The 19636-nt window shown below is 38.4% G+C and overlaps 1 protein-coding gene across 4 annotated transcripts in view; it reads right to left on the bottom strand.

Annotated features, from left to right (window-relative positions):
- The window catches only part of dock1.S (dedicator of cytokinesis 1 S homeolog), a 234066-nt gene that overhangs the window by 123067 nt on the left and 91363 nt on the right, over window positions 1-19636 (bottom strand). For all 4 annotated transcript variants that reach the window (XM_041570909.1, XM_041570907.1, XM_018227398.2 and 1 more), the window contains exons 24-27: window positions 15818-15888; window positions 15482-15588; window positions 14241-14368; window positions 13256-13351 (exon numbers count right to left, since the gene is read on the bottom strand). In XM_041570909.1, coding sequence (XP_041426843.1) covers window positions 13256-13351; window positions 14241-14368; window positions 15482-15588; window positions 15818-15888 — 402 coding nt within the window. The remainder of the gene's footprint in view (window positions 1-13255; window positions 13352-14240; window positions 14369-15481; window positions 15589-15817; window positions 15889-19636) is intronic.

Consider the following 19636-nt stretch of genomic DNA (forward strand, 5'->3'; position numbering starts at 1 on the left):
ATGTTAAGTTATTTAATGCTTTATACAAAGACATGATTGTAACTGTTACACAATTTATATTGCCTAGAGATGGGATGCAACAAATTCACACATCAATACAAAAATTCAACTAAACTGAAGAAGTTTTTTTTTTTTTGTTAAACAAGAGCCAGAATTTGCAATATATTCACCGTTCTCCCACCATAGACCAATTCTTGAGATTATACAACTTTTGCTATGTAGGTGGTTCCAAAATTTAAAAAAAAAAAGTATTAAATAATAAACTTGAAATTTTAGCAATTAAATCTAAATGCAGATTTATTAATAGTTGTGAAATCGGGGATAAAATGTCTTTCTTTCTTTCACACAACTTTCATTTTAAGAAAAAACACTAGCGATGAGTGAAAGTCCCTAATTTCTCCTTGCCAAAAAAAATTGTGAATGCATGGAAAAATTTAAACATGAATTTTTGCAGAATGAAATATGCAGTCAGAGGCTGTTTTTATCTTGCACTAAATGGATTTGAGCTAAATGCACTGGAATCAATTTGTTCTCACGCAGAAAAAGGCAACATGCGTGGTGAAATTCTAGCACAAATTTGCAAACATTTTCACCACTAACAAAACTGTGAATTTCACAGCGAATCTGGATCAGGCAAAAACATTAGCTCATCTCTACTTCCACCATCATGGGGGAAAGAAAGGGAAAAAATGATTATTGAACATACCCTTTCAGTTGACTACTATAGCATCTAGTCAGGCTTTAGGTGGTGAGATTTTAACATTGTATCTGATTTTAATAAATTGTGGTAAACATTTTGGGGCAGATGTATCAAGGGTCGAATATCGAGGGTTAATTCCCCATAGGCTAAAATTGGCCTGGTAGGTTTTAGGTGGCGAACTAGGGGGTCGAAGAAATTTTTAAAGAGACAGTACTTCGATTATCGAATGGTCGAATATTCGAATGATTTTTAGTTTGAATCGTTCGATTCGAAGTCGAAGGTCGTAGTCGAAGTAGCCAATTCTATGGTCGAAGTAGACAAAAAAAAACATTTGAAATTCGAACTATTTTTCCTCTATTCCTTCACTCGAACTTAGTGAATGGGCCCCCTTTTTGTTCATGAAAAATGTCATGTTCATGGGGGTATGCTATGATTTTTGAGAATAGGCGCAAAATCACAACCACAAATATTAATAAATCTGCCTCTAAATTTAGATAATGTTGGAAAAATGCACTGAAACTTCTGATATGCAAAATTCTGATGCAGCCTGGTATTTTATCTTTACATTTTTTTTAAAATTTAGAGTTTGGTGCAGTTGTAAAATTTTGGATTTGTTGCATCCCTAGAAAACAATCCTTTTTATTTCTTAGAATAGCGCATATACTCCAATCTAAAGAATTAAGCAGCCACAATCTTTTTTTTTAAAAAAATGCAATGATATATTTTGAGGCTTGTAATTGGCTTGATATAAAGAACATTGAAGGCACCCTACTTTATACATAATATATCCCCCAAGCCTGCCCCACAAAAAAATATTTCACAATATTTATGAAAGTTACACTATTCATAAATATTTAACAGAAAACATCAATAGATTTATTTTATAAGAGGGAGGACTTGTAATATTCACGTATACAATTTCATAATGTGACTTTTAAATGAAATTACAGCTGTTTATTATTTAATATGTAACCGGATAAGCTTTTTTTTATTATCTTTCTTGCTCTCAGGCTAATCTATTTGAAAACGGCAACCGGGCCAATCCAATGTGTAGCTAACGTGCACTGGAATATGTGCGTGATCTGCCAAGACGAGAACACTTATTTTCTAGTGCAAAAGAGGAACTACACAGGCATGGAAAATAGCAGAATGATTTACCTTTACCAATGCTATTTAGCGCTCATTACCATTACATAATCACTTCTTAGACGGGAAGAAACAGAAACTTTAGCTGCAGAATTCCAGTTAAGGGTATCTATGGTCCAAAACTAATTAAAGTAATACCTGCTGTTCTGAGCACTTTTGCCATTTTACTTTTAATTTTATATTTTTAAGGCATATCTTTCCTCTTCTAATGTTTTTTCATTATGTTTGCTTTGTTTTGGTGCTATTTATTGTTATAAACAAATATTTCATCCTTGTTTCATTCCCTTCTTTGTTTAACCAATACCACTGTTATTCATAAAGCTCCACTGATCAAGCTGCTGTATTCTACTCCTGCTCTAATGTCTGCTTGGTAGTCTTTTGCTTGTCTGCTTAACAGGGAAGTTGCAGCACAGAAAACCCTTACTATAGAATGGAGAGTCCACCAATATCACAAATACATGCTAGGAGAATGCTTACAACTGCACTATGAAACACGCATTGAGCAATTCAACTTTAAAGGGGAAGGAAACCTAGTCGGCGCAAAACCCCCACCCCCCCTCCCGTTTGTTGCCCACCCTCCCTCCTCCCCCCTGGCCTACCCGTCCCGCTGGGCAAATGCCCCTAACTTGTTACTTACCCTTCTGCGCAGGTCCAGTCCAGGGAGTTCACAGACGACATCTTCTTCCACGCGATCTTCTTCCTGCTTTGAACGGCGCATGCGCAGTAGGATCATTTCGCCGGTACCATCTACTGCGCATGCGCATGACTTTTGGCGCATACGCAGTAGATCCGTACCGGCTAAATGATCCTACTGCGCATGCACCAAAACACCGTTCACAGCAGGAAGAAGATCGCGTGGAAGAAGATGTCGGGCAACACACGGGAGGGGTTTTGCGCTGACTAGGTTTCCTTCCCCTTTAAATGAGAACGAAACCCTAAAAATGAATGTGGCTAAAAATGCCATATTTTATATAGTGAACTTATTGCATCAGCCTAAAGTTTCAGCTTGTCTTTAGCAGCAATGATCCAGGACTTCAAACTTGTCACAGGGGGTCACCATCTGTCTGTGACACTCACATGCTCAGTGGGCTCTGAGAAGCTGTTGAGAAGCTAACCCGATTTTCAAGATTTTTTTTGGATTTGCCACCCAATTTTTCACGTTTTTTTTTGCCCAGAAAACGTTGGGGTATTGCACGAAACCCAGCGCACATCAAAAAATCATTGGGACTTCTCCCATTGACTTATATGCAACCTCGACGGGTCTGAGATGCTGGATTTTCTGATTCTGACCTTTTTTATCCTCAGGGTTTAATAAATAGATTTTTGCATTCGGAGTTTAGTAATTAACCTCTTATGTGTGCTGCATAATGTGAGTCAGCCCCTAAGCTGACAGCAGCAAAGAGCATGTGCAGTATATCAGCAGAAAAGAAGATGGGGAGCTACTGGGGCATCTTTGGAGACACAGATCTTTACTGCTAAAGGACTGAGGTTGCCTTGGGCTGGTACAGAAGCCCAAAACTTAATGTACAACATTTCTAGCCTACTTCTTTAGTTAGGCTTTAGTTCTCATGTTGCAATACTTAACTCCACTAACAGACCTTGTTAGTGGTTTTAATTTCTTTCAATCTTTAAAACGGAACGGATACACTGAAGCTACATAAAAATTATATTTAAAAAAATTACTTCACCCCCTTTTCATGTTTAATTGTCATACAACACAGAATCACGTGGTTTTTTTTTTTAACACTGATCTACAGAAATAGACTGTTTTGTGTAGAAAGTGAAAACGAATCATTAAAATGACAAGAATAAAGGTGGCCATAGACGTACTGAGGAATATTCGGTGCTTGTATGGTGGCATTCAGCGCTGCGAAATATGCTGGCGCTATATAATTACATGTTAATAATAATATGAGCTGACCGATATCGACAGAAGACTTGGATATCGGTCGGCTCGTCTATAACTCAATGTGCTACACTAGAATATATTTTTACTATCATGATGCACAATTCTGATTATTTGGAGCAGTATATCCTCTTAACGTGTTTTATTTTTATGACAATGATCTATTCATTCTGATGTGCAAACTGTTGGTAGTTCTCTGAGCCACCAGTTTATTTATTCAGTATTGTTGCATTTTCATTGACAACATAAGTATCCTCCCTCTAAGACATCAAACACCTACGTTCAATACGAACATTTTCATTTCAAGAGGAAAGAGGGAAGGGTAGGTTATAGCTCTCTCTTAATTGTATTACAGGTATGGGACCTGTTATCCAGAATGCTCGGCACATGGGGTTTTCTGGATAACTGATCATTCTGTAATTTGGATCTTCATATCATAAATCTACTAGAAAATCATGTAAACATTAAATAATCACAATAGGCTGGTTTTGCTTCCAATAAGGATTAATTATATCTTAGTTTGGATCAAGTACAAGCTACTTTTTTACTATTACAGAGAAAAAGGAAATCATGTTTTAAAATTTGGATTATACAATGGCATATATGGGAGAAGGCCCTTCCGTAATTCTGCGCTTTTTGGATAACAGGTTTCTGGATAACGGGTTTCCGGATAACGGATCCCATACGTGTATTCCTACCCAACAACTACCTTTGTAATTGTTGCACTCTCCTAACATAGACATCAGGCCCAAGCAAGTTCTTCTATCTTTCGGATATGCATGAAAGAGACAAGCTCAGGTATGGGATCCGCTATACGGAAACCTGTTATCCAGAAAGCTCAGAATTACGGAAGGGCTGTCTCCCATAGACTATTTTATCCAAATAATCCATAGTTTTAGAAATGATTTCCTTTTTCTCTGTAATAATAAAGCAGTAGCTATTATATATTTCGTTTGGATCCAATTAATACTTATTCGATCCAAACTAAAATGAACCATTATTGGAAGCAAAACCAGCCTATTGGGTTTATTTAATGTTTACATGGCTTTCTAGAAGACGTAAGGTATGAAGATTCAAATTAAGGAAAGATCCTTTATCCGGAAAACCCCAGGTCCCGAGCATTCTGGTACCAAGCTTAGAGAACTTGAACAGGTATTAACAAAATATTTACATTACTTAATTGCAAGAAGTTTTCAATTATAATGCAAAAATATCAAGATCCTTCATGGTATCGGTAAATATTACAACATGAAATTTCGATATGAATACAAATATTCCATTTAGGCTTTTAAAATGCTCATACAATGACAGAATATGAAACACGACTTGCATAATTAAGATTTTGTAAACATTACACCGCTAATAGTGAAAGAATTTGGAGACCCGGGGGGTTGTGGAAGAAATGTTTATATCACTATGTGATAACTTGCAGCAAGTATGTGGCTTGTGCTGTTATAGATTCATCTTGTATAACAACGTATCCATGCCCTGGTAAAACAATGCTTTATGAACAAACAAAAAAAGTGAGTTCTTTAATAGGGCTATGAAAATGTACTTATTTTTCTGTATAACCTAAAATGTAAGTGAAGTAGTGGGCAAGCACCTAGAAAGAAGTGCAATTGTTATATCTGTTGGGAGGGAAGGGGTGAAAGCATAACTGTATTTTTTAACGTTTTTAAATTAAAGATACGTATGTTTATATTGCACAATACAAACGTCTAAGTGGTCATTGCCAAAATGCGCTATTCTTCGTTTGAGAAGAGAGATCAAATCATAATGAAGGTACACACAGCAAAAGGAAGTTTCCCTTCATTTATGAAAAGAGATTTTTGTCTATTAAGGTTGATGAAGATAAAAAGAGTGCCACTCAAGTTGTATGTTATCGACCCTGAGAACTTAAAAGTGGACCCGTCACCCAGACATAAAAAGCTGTATAATAAAAGTCCTTTTCAAAACAAACATAAAATCCAAATTCTTTTTTTCAATCAAGCATTCATAGCATCAAATATTGCCTGCCCCTCCTCTTTGCCTTAGGCAATTACTTTCACTTTCCATTCAGCACTTCCTAGATGTCACTGCTCTCCACACATTCCCCAGTTCTCTTCATCATTTAATTGTGTAGCCAGGGCATGGGGATGGACATCAGGTCCCCCATTCTCGTGCAAAAACAATATTCTGAGATGATACAAGGCTTGTCTTAATAACAGTGTCCACAAAATGGCTGCTGCCTGCTTGCTATAATTATGAATTCCCAGACTGATGGAAACAAGTTTCAAAAAATGTATACAGTGTAATTAAAGTTATTTTGCTTGACTAACATGATAACATATTTTTTTAAGGTGACGGGTCCCTTTTAGAGCAATATGGACATGTTCCTAAAGAAATCATAGGAAGGTGCCCGTATCGAGGAGGTGCTTCACGCTGAATATTTTCCTCTAAAAGCCCCCCAAATGCACCCCCCAGCCCTGCAAACCTTTGTGACCCTCTGACATTGCTAACGGATCTTCTGTGGTTGTTTCAGTGATGCTGGGCTGGGGGGCAGATCGATCTTTCCATAGGCTGCAGTCCTGTTTTCATTTGTAATGAGCCTATGGAAGGATTGTGCCGCCCCCAGCCCAGCATCACTGCAACAACGAGTGTCGAACTGGCCCACTGGGATACCTGGAAAACTCCTGCTGGGCCCAGGTGTCAGTGGGCCCTCTTGCTTCTAACCATTTGGCCTATTTCATGGGCATTCCCTATTCCTTTATGGGAAAAAAAAGGCTTAATAATGGAAGAATAGAGTATAGTATGCAGAGACAAGAAACTAGGAGAATAAAGAGGTTGACTGAGAAGAGGAGCAACAATAGTTTGGAAAGTGGGCCCACAGTCTAAGGTTTTCTGGTGGGCCCATGGTCTGTTTTCTAGTGGGTCCACAGTCTAAGGTTTTATGGTGGGCCCCCAGTCTAAGGTTTTCTGGTGGGCCACCAGTCTAAAGTTTTCTGGTGGGCCACCAGTCTAAGGTTTTCTGGTGGGCCACCAGTCTAAGGTTTTCTGGTGGGCCCACAGTCTAAGGTTTTTTGGTGGGCCCATGGCATCCCAGTCCAACACTGCACATGGCCCTGACCACAGCTACAAAAAGAATAAGGTACAACAAAGAAGAAGCACAAGCGAGTTGTGGCTGAGGTGGGGGACCTAGAGGGGGTTGTGTGGGCCTCTAAAATGGCAGCCCCTGTGGGCCCTAGACCCCCCCAGTCCGATGTTGGAAACGCAGAAGACCAATTAGCAGTGTCGGAGTGTCGGCAAGTACAAGGCACTGTTTATTATTACAGAGAAAAGGGAACATTTTTAAAAAATTTTAATTATTTGATTTAAACGGAGTCTATAGGAGACTGCCTTGCCATAATTTAAAGCTTTCTAGATAACAGTTCCAATATCTGTATTATATACAATTAATCAAAAAATTAATTTAATCAAAAAGAACACACCACACCAGTGACTTTTCATTGCCTCTTTGGTTGGTTCCAGAGAGAAGAGTTACGAGTCCCCATGTACAGCAGAACAGTGCAAGTAAAGGTTCAGCTCTCACTGTTCCTCAGTATGTGCTGAATACTCTTCTCTTTCATCAGAGATTATATGAAAGCAATGAGACAATACCTTACATGGGGGGTCCAAATATGAATGAGAAATCTAATCTGACTTGTTTCAGTCTTGGTGCCTTCACAAAAGTGGTTTCTAAACAACTGGGCTGCTCCCCAGAAAGGGACTTGGAGCAGTGACTTGGGGCTCACTCTGAGAATGGTAATTTGCTTATTTAGCTTGAAATGCCAGTTTGAATGTCAATTAGGGGGAGATTTGAGGGAATATGAATTTTCTGAACTGTATTCTTAAAACTATGGCTAGTAGACCAATAGTTTCCTATACTTGTTCTATTTCATTCGATAAGACTGGACCCAACCAAAGGCTGGACCTTCAGTGTGGGTCCAGCCCAAATGATTGACCTTCAAGTTGGGCTTCAACTGATTTTTTGTTTGTAAAACTCTACTCTAGAACAGCGACCCTCAACCAGAGGGTGAACAACATGTTGCTCACTAACCGCTTGGATGTTGCTCCCAGTGGAATCAAGCAGGAGCTTATTTTTGAATTCCTGGCTTGGAGGCAAGTTTTGGTTGTATAAAAACCATGTGTACTGCCAAACAGAACCTCCTGTAGGCTGTCAGTCCACATAGGGGGTTACCAAAAAAACAATCAAAGCTCTTATTTGGTAACGCCAGGGAATTTTTTGCATGCTTGTGGTGCTCTCCAATTAGTTTTACATTTACAGGTGGCTTATGGGTAAAAACTGGTTGAGTCTCACACTAGAAGAACACTTGGAAAAAGAAGAGATATATGAGAATGGTGAACTTTTGCTTTACGTTTATATTATTTACTTTAGGCAACAGCTTAAGGAAAACATTTTCTTCCAGAAGTATGGCACATATGCATTCTAGAAGGTACAAAGATGCTGAAGTTATTCATAAATACAAATTTAAATTGCAAAAAAAACGCGAAAACATTCACGCATAGACAACGCAATTTAGAATTCTGTGAAATGTCAAAGGACCTCGAGTCAGGTGAAAATGCAAAATAAGATTGTACGGAAAAGTATATTGCACTGTTTGTCACAAGGAATAAATGAAAGCTGTGCTTCAATAACAGTGGAAGGGAAAAACAAATGGGTATGTGGATATTATTATAATGATAATGCATAATTCTGCATCCTTAAGGCAACTGTTCCCCAGTCCAAATGCAGCCTTATAAATGTTTCATCAAAACAATCTGCTATTCTGTGTAAAAGACGTAGCCTTTCCAATAAAAGAAAAAAATGAAATGAGGAAAAACGGTTATTGGAAATGATTGATGAGATATGAAATACCTGTAGTAGCAAACTGTAATCAGACAATTGTATAATGGCACAGGGTCAACTGTAGACTTCCAAGGATGAATATCAAAAGTAATAAGCACAGGATTGACGTCTCATATTGGTAAACAATTATTTTTTGAGCAGGACAAATACTGCATTAAGTTTTACTCATAAGGCACACATTATAGTTATAGGTTTATATAAGTACATGTATGGGATCTGTTATCCAGAATGCTAAGGACCTGGAGTTTTCCGGATTTCGATCTTTCTGTGATTTGGATCATCATACCTTAAGTCTACTAGAAAATCATTTAACCATTAAATAATCACAATAGGCTGGTTCTGCTTCCAATAAGGATTAATTACATCTTAGTTGGGATCAAGCACAAGACACTGTTTTATTATTACAAAGAAAAAGGGAATAGTTTTTAAAACTTTGGATTGTTTGATTAACAGAGTCTATGGGAGACGTCCTTTCCGTAATTTGGAGCTTTCTGGATAGCGGATTTGCAGCTAATGGATCCCATACTTGTATATAGGTTTGTGCTGGTGACATAAAGACAAAATATTGTGCTAGACTGTCTCCAAGGGCTCTTTTGGTAGATTGGGTACATGTATTTTTTTTTTTAACATGTGAAAGAAAATAATACACATGACATGCACCTTACTTAAACCCCAATTCAAGACACATTTGGGTACAATCCATAAATGAACAGGTCAATACAGTTGCATGTGTAAAAGTAAAGCCATGGACACTGCTGGATGCATTTTCACTCATAATTATTCATCATTCCATGATCTACAATAATTCAGCAACATGCCTTTTAATTTGAATTTGTTAAAACTCCTTTCTCAAGCACCCACAAGTAGCCATGGTCATATTGTATGAGTCAATGGACCATGAGCTACAAGGGCTCATTTACAAAGGAGGTGTAAGACCGAATAGCCCCTTTCAGCACTTTGCAAACAGAACTTCTGATCATAGATGGAAAGAACTGTGATATAGCCTAAGAAAGTTTTATAATCCTAAACACTGCTTCAATGAAAAGCGCTTGTGCTGAACATACTTTTGTCCTGTGTTTTAATTAGGAAATAACTATTTTTTTTACAGGGCAACTTTCAGAATGAAACTAAAATCACATTCTATTTCCTGGTTCTAAAGAGCAAAGTCAAACAAATCAGCCGCTCAAAGAGAAGCCTCTGTATATACAAAAGCCCCTTCTTTGCAGCTACAGCCCGTTATATTTCTAGATAAAAAGCAGCTCATTAGACAGAGGTTTCTCAGCAGGCTGCTGGTTAGTTTGCTCTTTGGAAACAGGAAGTAGAATGTGGCTTTAGTTACATTTGCCTTCCTTCCCATGGATACAAGAAACATGGCAGCTGTTCGGAAACTACAAAGTTCAGTTTTTCACACCAGAAAAGAGTGCAAGAGGATCTTGGAAATTACGGTTAATTAAAAGAGCCACAGATGGCAGACTCTTGCCCCGTTATACAGAGTTTTTATTACCTGAATTGCAAAAATACAAGCTAGCCACAGCCCAGAAAAACACAAATTGCAAGCTAAACAATTGTGCCTTTAAAGGGGTTGTTCACCCAAAAAATTATTCAAAACCTATTTTATCACATTAGTCAAGTAAAATGAACTTTAATTACACTATATCAATTATCTGAATCTTGTTTCCATCAGTCTGGGAATTTCCTAATTACAGAAAGCAGGCAGGAGCCATTTTGTGGACACTGTTATTAAGACAAGTCTTGTATCATCTCAGAATCTTGTTTGTGCACCAGAATGGGGGACCTGATGTCCATCCCCATGCCCTGGTTACACAATTAAATGGTGAAGAGAACGGGGGAATGTGAGGAGAGCAGTGACATCTAGGAAGTGCTGAATGGAAAGTGAAAGTAATTGTCTGCCCCACCTCTATGCCTAGGTATAGAGGAGGGCAGACAATATTTGATTGACATCTGAAATTTTCAAATGAGCTCACTATAGCTATGAATGCTTAATAAAAAATAGAAATTTGATTTCATGTTTAATTTGAAAAGGACTTTTATTATATAGATTTTTGTGTCTGGGTGACAGGTCCACTTTAAATGAACTTTTAGTATGGTGTAGGGAGTGAAATTCTGAGACAAATTGCAATTGGTTTTCATTTTTTATTATTTGTGGTTTTTGAGTTATTTAGCTTTTTATTCAGCGGTTCACATTTTGCAATTTCAGCAATCTGGTTGCTAGGGTCCAATATACTCTAGCAACCATGCATTGATTTGAAAAATTCGGATTTTTACAAATAAACCCTCAATGTTTCAAGCAAAATGGACATTTACTGAAGGGAAAACTGCACAAAAGACCAAGCACTGGCCATAGATGGTAGATCATAGTCATCCAGGAGGCTGGAAGAACAACACATTCATCTATACATGCTCTGATGGAAAATATAAATGTATTATACAGGCATAACCCAAGAGTTCAATGACTACATACAGATTGGAATATGAATAGGAGAGACCTGAATAGAAAGACAAGAAATAAAAAGTAGCAATAACAATCCATGTGTAGTCTTACAGAGCATTTGTTTTTTAGAGGTGGTCGATGATGCCCGAGTCAGAAGAAGGCAAATAATTCAAAAACTAAACAAGAAATAATGAAGACCAATTGAAAAGTTGTTTAAAATTAGCAACCCTATAACATACTAAAAGTTAACGTGAAGGTGAACCACCCCTTCAGAGCCATTTTAAATCATTTTGAAACCTCTACAATGCATTAGACTTTATTGCATTATTACTTTACAGCAGTGATCCCCAACCAGTAGCTCGCGAGCAACATGTTGCTCTCCAACCCCTTGGATGTTGCTCTCTGTGTCCTCAAAGCAGAAGCTTATTTTTGAATTCCAGGCTTGGAAGTAAGTTTTAATTGCATAAAAACTAAGTATAGTACCAAGTAGAGCCTCTTGTATGCTGCCAGTCCACATAGGGGCAACCAAAGAGCCAATCACAGCCCTTATTTGGCACCCAAGGGACTATTTTATGCTTGTGTTGCTCTCCAACTCTTTTTACATTTGAATGTGGCTCACGGGTAAAAAAAGGTTGGGGACCCCTGCTTTACAGAATAAATTGAACAATTCTACATTTCAATGAGAAAGTGCAAAAGTCACACCGTCCCGAATATCATTTCATCAGGATGCGTATCTCCCTGAAAAATGTTTACGTTGAACTAAATATACTGCATTCTTAACAACACGTGATAAGAATAATCCTTGACTGCGGTGTAGTTATTATTGCAAATGGTTTTAAAGGAGAAATTGAATGCATTGCTAAATTGTAGCCATATGAGGAAGACTCTATAACTCTAGGAAGAAGGGGGTCAATCTACTGTTTAAATTAGCAAATCTCGCAGCACAGCAGTGTCGCTTGCTGCCTGTGGAGTCTAAACTGCCATCCGTGTGCAAGTTCTGAGAAAAAATATGCCAACTTTCTAGCTGACGACAGGAGGCTGTGCCAGGGACTATGCACAGCTGCAAGTATGAGAAGAGCAGAACTTGTGCAGCTGGGAAGTAAGAGTCACATTCACAAACGTGGAACAACACTTAGGAACAAAAGCATGGCAGGATGACAACGGGAAAAAGCAGCAAATTCACACAGGCACGTTGATCTTGGTGTGACATCACATCCTGCCTGAGTCTCTCCCTGCTCGCTCATAGCTCTGGGCTCAAATTACAGCAGGGAGGGAAGGAGGGAGGGGAGCAAACTGAGCATGCTCAAGCCCTAGCCCTGGAGGTTCATGCTGAAAACAGGAAGTCTGATACAGAAGCCCGAGTGTAAACAATAGAAGGAAAGAAATGTGTTTCTTTTGACAGAGGACTCTGAGGGGTTACTGGTGTATTTATATAGACATTTCTGATAAAGCTTACTTAAAGGAAAACTATACCCCCTGAACAATGTAGATCTCTATAAAAATATACTGCATAAAACAGCTCACATGTAAAACCCTGCTTCATGTAAATAAACCATTTTCATAATGATATACTTTTTTAGTAGTATGTGCCATTGGGTAATCATGAATAGAAAATTGCCATTTTAAAAAATAAGGACCGCCCCCTGGGATCGAATGATTCACGGTGCACACAAATAAACCAAATATGTTAGGTCACATGAGCCAATTAACAGACAGAGTTCTGTCCTTTGCTTCCACACTTCTTCCTGTTACAGTTAGAGCTGCAGTATTTCTGGTCAGGTGATCTCTGAGGCAGCACACAGACCATCACAAAATGGTGGCTCAAGGCAAGAGATTGAAAAGGACAATATTTACTTAAATATATATTCCAGTTTGATAAGATTCGTCACTTAATATGATATAAACTGTTGCTTAAATATACATTTTGAGGCTATAGTTTTCCTTTAATTTTAGCCTTTCCTTCTCCTATAAGGAACTTTATTTTATACGGCACAGAGTCGTTATCCTTGGAGGCCCAGAACTTCTATACTGTTCAAATAAGCTTTAACTGCAGTTTAAACAGTGCAATATGTAATCATAATCTCTATATGTAATAAGTAGTTGTGATACAAACAGAATTATTATATGACATAATAAAGATAAGGTAGAAATGCTGGATACACTTACTATGAGTTCTGAATCACGGCCCATTGATATTACAGTTCGGTTTACTGTTCTTAATAATTTTTCCATAATGATCTGAATATGGCGCTGGGTTGGTCCCTGAGAAGAAAAATAAGCAACATTAATCCCCTATTCATCTTTTAGTCTCTCCTTGAAACCGTTGCTTGGTTGTCGATGAAATCGCAAACTGGATAGTTGCAAAACCAACAAAGAAAAGAAAGAATAATAATTTTAAAAAAATGAAGGCCGATGGGAAATTGTCTCAGAATCATTGAAAGTTCATTTAAAGGTGAGCTGTGCCTTTAACGACATATCCAGCAAAAGCAACCAAAACACGCACATTGATCTTAAAGCACAGCATGATGTCAGTAGACATGCAGAGTAAATATAAAGGGAATACAGAATCTACTAGCATGATGGTGCTTTCATTTCAGCTACGTAGATTCTATGATAGGTGGCACTTATTGGGTTAATCACTAGAACATCAGACTATTCAGTGTGGTCACAATAGACATTGTAGCAGTGCTAGTGGTTAAGTCAGCTGTGACATTATTATTTAACTAGCAATGCCTGCAAATGTCAGAAAGAGTGAAAAGTGCTTGTAAAAGGCAAAAATCGGGAAAGACTTACTGTGTAGTGAAAAACTTTATTAGGACATACTGTGTATGAGATGTTTTTTTTCCCAAAGGATTTCTGTCATGATTTTTATGGAGTAGTTTTTATTTCTAAATTACACTGTTTACATAACAAATTTCCTCTACCATATAAAATAATAAAAGTACTGCACTATGGAACTGCTTTCAGATAAGATAAGCTATTGTTTCTCCTACTGAATGTAACTGGAGAAGTTGCAGTGGGACTTGGATTTTTACTATTGAGTGCCATTATCATTATCTACCAGGGTGCCGTTATCTTATTCAGGGAGGTGTTATCCAGTTACCTTACCCTTATTCTGTTGTTGCACACAAAAATAGAATGCAGTACTTACCACGTCTTTCCTATAAAGCATTTCCAGGATGTTGCTCAGCAGCTGACAACACGCTTCAGGTTCTTCCTGTGTTTCCAAGTGATACTTAAGTTGATCTATCATCACTGGCAGTAGAATATCTCTGCATTCTAGAAAAATAATAAATAAATAAAATTATATATATATATATATATATATATATATATATATATATATATATATATATATATATATATATATATATATATAAATATATACACACACACACACACACACACGGTTGTAGGAATTTAAGGGTTTAACTTGTCGTTTAGTATTTTCCAGACTCCGATTTCTGCAAAAAAGTTCTGCTCAATCCTAGAATTTGTGCATCCCAACTGAACACAATTTAAAAAATTTGAATTCAACTTAAATAAAAATAAACTTTGAGTATAAATGACAGTACAAAAAGTGACTTGGATATCCTTGCACTGACAAATTACATTAGTGCGGGTACAATCAAAACCAAACAGCAGTCCAACTGTGGTGCCCTCTGTAAAAACAAACTACTCCCTTCTCACAGCTGCAGCCTTTCACAGGCTTTGAGATTAGGAACAACTCATTATACAGAGGGCTTCTCAGTGGAATGGTTTATTTGTTTTTACTGTGCTCGTATGTATAGGAAGTAGAATATGACTTTAGTTTTGATTTCATATTTTGCATTGTTTAGTGCAATAAATAACGAAAATTGGACATATTTCCTATTTAAAACAGGCAGAAAGTGTGTTCAGCAGAGATCTTATTTATTTAACTAATGCTGAAAGAGATGTATATTGCCCATTTTAAACTGGATTAACCTGCAGGATCACACTAGGGATGCACCGAATCCAGGATTCGGTTCGGGATTCGGACAGGATTCAACCTTTTTCCAGAAGGATTCGGCCGAATCCTTCTGCCCAGCCGAACCAAATCCGAATTTGCATATGCAAATTAGGGGTGGGGAGGGAGATTGTGTGACTTTTTGTCACAAAACAAGGAAGTAAAAAATGTTTTCCCGTCCAACCCCTAATTTGCATATGCAAATTAGGATTCGGATTGGTATTCGGCCGAATCTTTCGCAAAGGATTCGGGGGTTCGGCCGAATCCAAAATAGTGGATTCGGTGCATCCCTAGATCACACTTACAGTATTTCCTTGAATATAGGCATTTATTGTTTGTATTTATTTTTATAAAATAATGGTTATAATAAGGGGCACATCAGGAAAAGTTGTATTATTTCTTACCAAGCTGGTTGAACAGGTCACTATGCACAATCTCGATCAGGCAATACAGTTTCTGCCGCACAAGACGCTCTTTTGGAACATTGAGGATGAATTCTGTGAACAATTTACTGTGGAGATTGCAGACAACTAGTTCACATTCGTAACAGAAACGGTACAATAGCAAAAATGTATAATTTCAAAAAGTTTAACTAGATACACGGACATAAGTTAAAGGTGATATTATGGTGATAATAACAAACAGATTATAATACTGTAGTTATGGGACACTCTCCTAAGAACATGGCCCCGGCACTAAAGATAGAAGTAAACATTCAACAAAATAAATGTATCACTAACCTTAATTCTTTTGGGTCGAATACAAGCTTCACATCATTTATAATGGCTGGTAAATATTTCAGTGCCGCTCCCTACAGGGAAAAAAAAAAGTTTCTGTACCACAAGCTTCATTGTGTGAACCAAAAGGCTGGCTAAACAGTATACTATCAGGTTGTATAGAAGTTAATCAATTTACTGGATTGCACACAAACAGGTCCAAAAATAGCTGCTATACGGTTGTGTGAGACATATTGTCAATTTCCCAGCTGCCCCAAGTCATGTGACTTGTGCTCTGATAAACTTCAATCACTCTTTACTGCTGTACTGCAAGTTGGGGTGATATCACCGCCCGCCCTCCCCTTTCCCCCCACAGCAGCCAAACAACAGAACAATGGGAAGGTAACCAGATAACAGCTCCCTAACACAAGATAACAGCTCCCTGGTAGATCTAAGAACAACACTCAATAGTAAAAACCCATGTCTCACTGAGACACATTCAGTTACACTGAGAAGGAAAAACAGCCGCCTACCAGAAAGCATTTCTCTCCTAAAGTGCAGGCAGAAGTCAATTGACTGGGGGCAGCTGGGAAATTGACAAAATGTCTAGCTCCATGTCTGATTTCAAAATTGAATATAAAAAATCTGTTTGCTCTTTTGAGAAAATGATTTCAGCAGAATTCTGCTGGAGTAGCAATATTAACTGATGTGTTTTGAAAAATACATGTTTTCCAATGACAGGATCCCTTTAACTCTTACATTTACTTTGCTCAGGCTATTTGAGCAGTTACATTTAAAAAAGGAAGAGCTTTCAATCCCCTACTTTATTACTCTGGGTGTAAAAACAAATAGTGACCAGCCTGCAGTGGAGCTATTCCTTTATATTCTAGTTTATTCCAGACTTGGCTGGAATAGATTTTTTTCTCACTAACTGTGGTGTATATTAACCAACGATTTCCACTGGCCCACTGTAATAACGTTGTTAAAACCAGCATATAATACATGTTTTTAGTGTCAGTATCACTTTAAGGGAAATGGCGCACACTGTGATTTATGGAAGTTTGGAAGAGCAAGCAAATGGTGGCACTGTACTGCTCCCTACTCAATGGCAGTCACTTAAAGATGCAATCAGGTCAGACAAATGCCATTGAGATCAATATTGAGTGATTTTGGGCCTGATGTCGACCACCGGTGGACTGCCTGGATTTGAACCAGAAACCCTCTACTTACTATGTAGTTTCCTTGTCTCTCACCTATTTCAGCAAACTGCTGGGTTCCTGGTTCACTTAAAATGTATCCTTAGTTTTCCAGGCAGGAATGATGGCTATAGGTGATATCTATTTGGCCAAACCTGTTCTAAATCTCCAATTATCCAGCCAATAAATCCCTACCTCTCTGTTCCTTCCATGCCCGATATAGTTCTACCAAGCATAGTTCCCAGGTGTGCTGTTCTGCTTATCCGATTCTGCCTGCATCCTGACTTTGACCGAACACTGCCTGGAACGACCTCTTTGCCCGTTTGACTTCTCTTCTGGATCTCAATTGTGTACTGTGCTGCTGTTCTGATTTTGACCTGGCCTATCTGATTCTGGGTCTTGTATGTTGCCTCAGTCCTCATCCTATGATCCTATTGCCCAGAACCCTTGCCCTGGTCCTTTCACTTTAAGACCTGGTGGCCCTGAGTAGCAGAGGGCTCCACCCAAAGACAAAGGTGGCTGTTATAGGCAGAAGGATGAGCTGCGACTGGGACCTTGGCAATTGTTCTGGGTTGTGGAGTTACTGAATAGTTGGATGGCAAAATGCCCAGAAGTACAACTTTTGCCATTGTCCTGTGGGTCTGGCACTTCTAGGGGGGGAAATGCAGTGTTAGAGGGTAGACTAAAGGCCAGTAAGGTTGAGATTTATACTATTGGAGTCTGCACGTATTTGCTTTCCTAGATGGTCTTGGAACTATGGCTGAATGGAAGTATTCATTATTATGAGCTATGCGGGGGCCTGAACAAAATGTAGTTGGTCTAAAGAATTTCAACGAACATACAGTTTATAGTGAAATATTCTTTAAAAAAATCCATACACTGACTGTATGTTAAGGTTATGCAGGTCATAAGGGCCAAACCTTCTTAACACTTATTACTTCTTCCCAATCCTTCTCTACAATTATTTATATTAAGACTAGTGAGTGTTGTCATGCTACAGACCCCAACACTTTACTTTTAATTTAAAAATAAATAAATGGAATAAATCCTACCTAAAACTGGAGTATTTATTTAATTTAATATTGCATAGTTTACTAGCCAGCTGCCGGGTAACATATAGATTCACAGTTCCGAATAGTTTCCTGCAAATTGAAGGCAGCTGTCTTCTTAATATATCTATTTCATCTTGCAGAGGTTTTTATTTCTGTAGGACGAATTAACGTTTTAAGCACCGCAGCTTGATTTTTTAACATTAAACTGACTGTTTGATATTTCTGCTGCATCTCTCCAGAGGAGAAACATCAGATAGCACAGATCTAAAAGCACATCTTTTTGATGCCTCAAGAATTCATTTCAAAACACACAGTGGGCCCGGAGAGTCTCAGGGGGTGCAAATTGGACCTTTGTTTGACGTCAGCTAGAAATGGAATTCAAAAGGTTGCCTGCATAAACCTCAGGAGCACATGCAACAAACTCAACATTGTTTTAAGCACTAAACAAAAGGTATAATTGCTAGTGGAAAGTATATTTTTGTCTCTAATATAAATCCACTGGGGGACGACGACAAATTTTTAGTGATTTAGTTTTGAGCCTTAGTGATTACAGCACCTTGGGTTATAAATGGAAAATTTTGGTAATAAAAGGAACGAAATGCAGTTTACTTTTCCAATAGTAAAATCAATTGCAGCTGACTACATTTAAGTAAATTATTAATCTAAATTATATTTTAATCTGTATGTATATATTTAAATTCTCTGTGCCAAGATGTTTAATTAGCCCCAATCAGATGTACTGTCATTAGAAGAGTGATTCCTACAAACAATAACACGTGAAACAATCAGCCATTTACTTAAAGGGCACCAGTTGGGCAAAAATATTATACCCAACCAACGGTTTGGTCTAATAGAGCTTGTTGGGGGTAATATTATTTTTTTTTCTTTAAATTGCCCCCCCCCCCCCGTCAGCGGCAGGCCACTTGCACTGGGAGGGAGCTCCTGGTATGAGCAGCCATGTTGGGGCACATGTATGCACATAATGAGCAAATGCCGCAACTTGTTAATTATGCTCATGCATGTGATGTCAGAAGAGCATTAGGCATGACATGGCCGCACGCAACATGAGCTCCCTTCTGGTGTGAGCTCTACAAGCCCGCACGTTTGGTTGGGGATAATATTTTGCCCAACAGGTGCCCTTTAAATAGAAATAAAATCATGGAAACACAATGGATAAAAATGGTAGCACTGGCAAAATACACTAAAGGCTATGGGCACATCACTGAAGGCTCTGTCTGTTGTTAGTCTACGTATTTTTGCAGGCTGAGAGAAGCAGATCTAATCCCTGCCTCTGCTACATTGATCTGAATCCAATTAGAGGAGCTGAAGCAAAGGTCAGCCCAAATACATCTCCGGGCTGACCTCAGCCATACATGAAGAGATCCGCTCGTTTGGCGATGTCGCCAAACGAGTGGATCTCCCTCCAATATGCCCACCTGGGCAATATCGGGCTGATCCGATCGTGGGCCTTAGGGCCCAACGATCGGATCCTAACGATGCATAACGGGCGGTCGGATCGCGTGACCGCATCAAGGAACAGCTGCGGGCGCGATCCGACGGGATTTTTAGTCCCATCCGATCGAGATCTGGCCGAC

Source organism: Xenopus laevis, chromosome 7S (assembly GCF_017654675.1).
Source record: "Xenopus laevis strain J_2021 chromosome 7S, Xenopus_laevis_v10.1, whole genome shotgun sequence".
Taxonomy (NCBI): Eukaryota; Metazoa; Chordata; class Amphibia; order Anura; family Pipidae; genus Xenopus; species Xenopus laevis.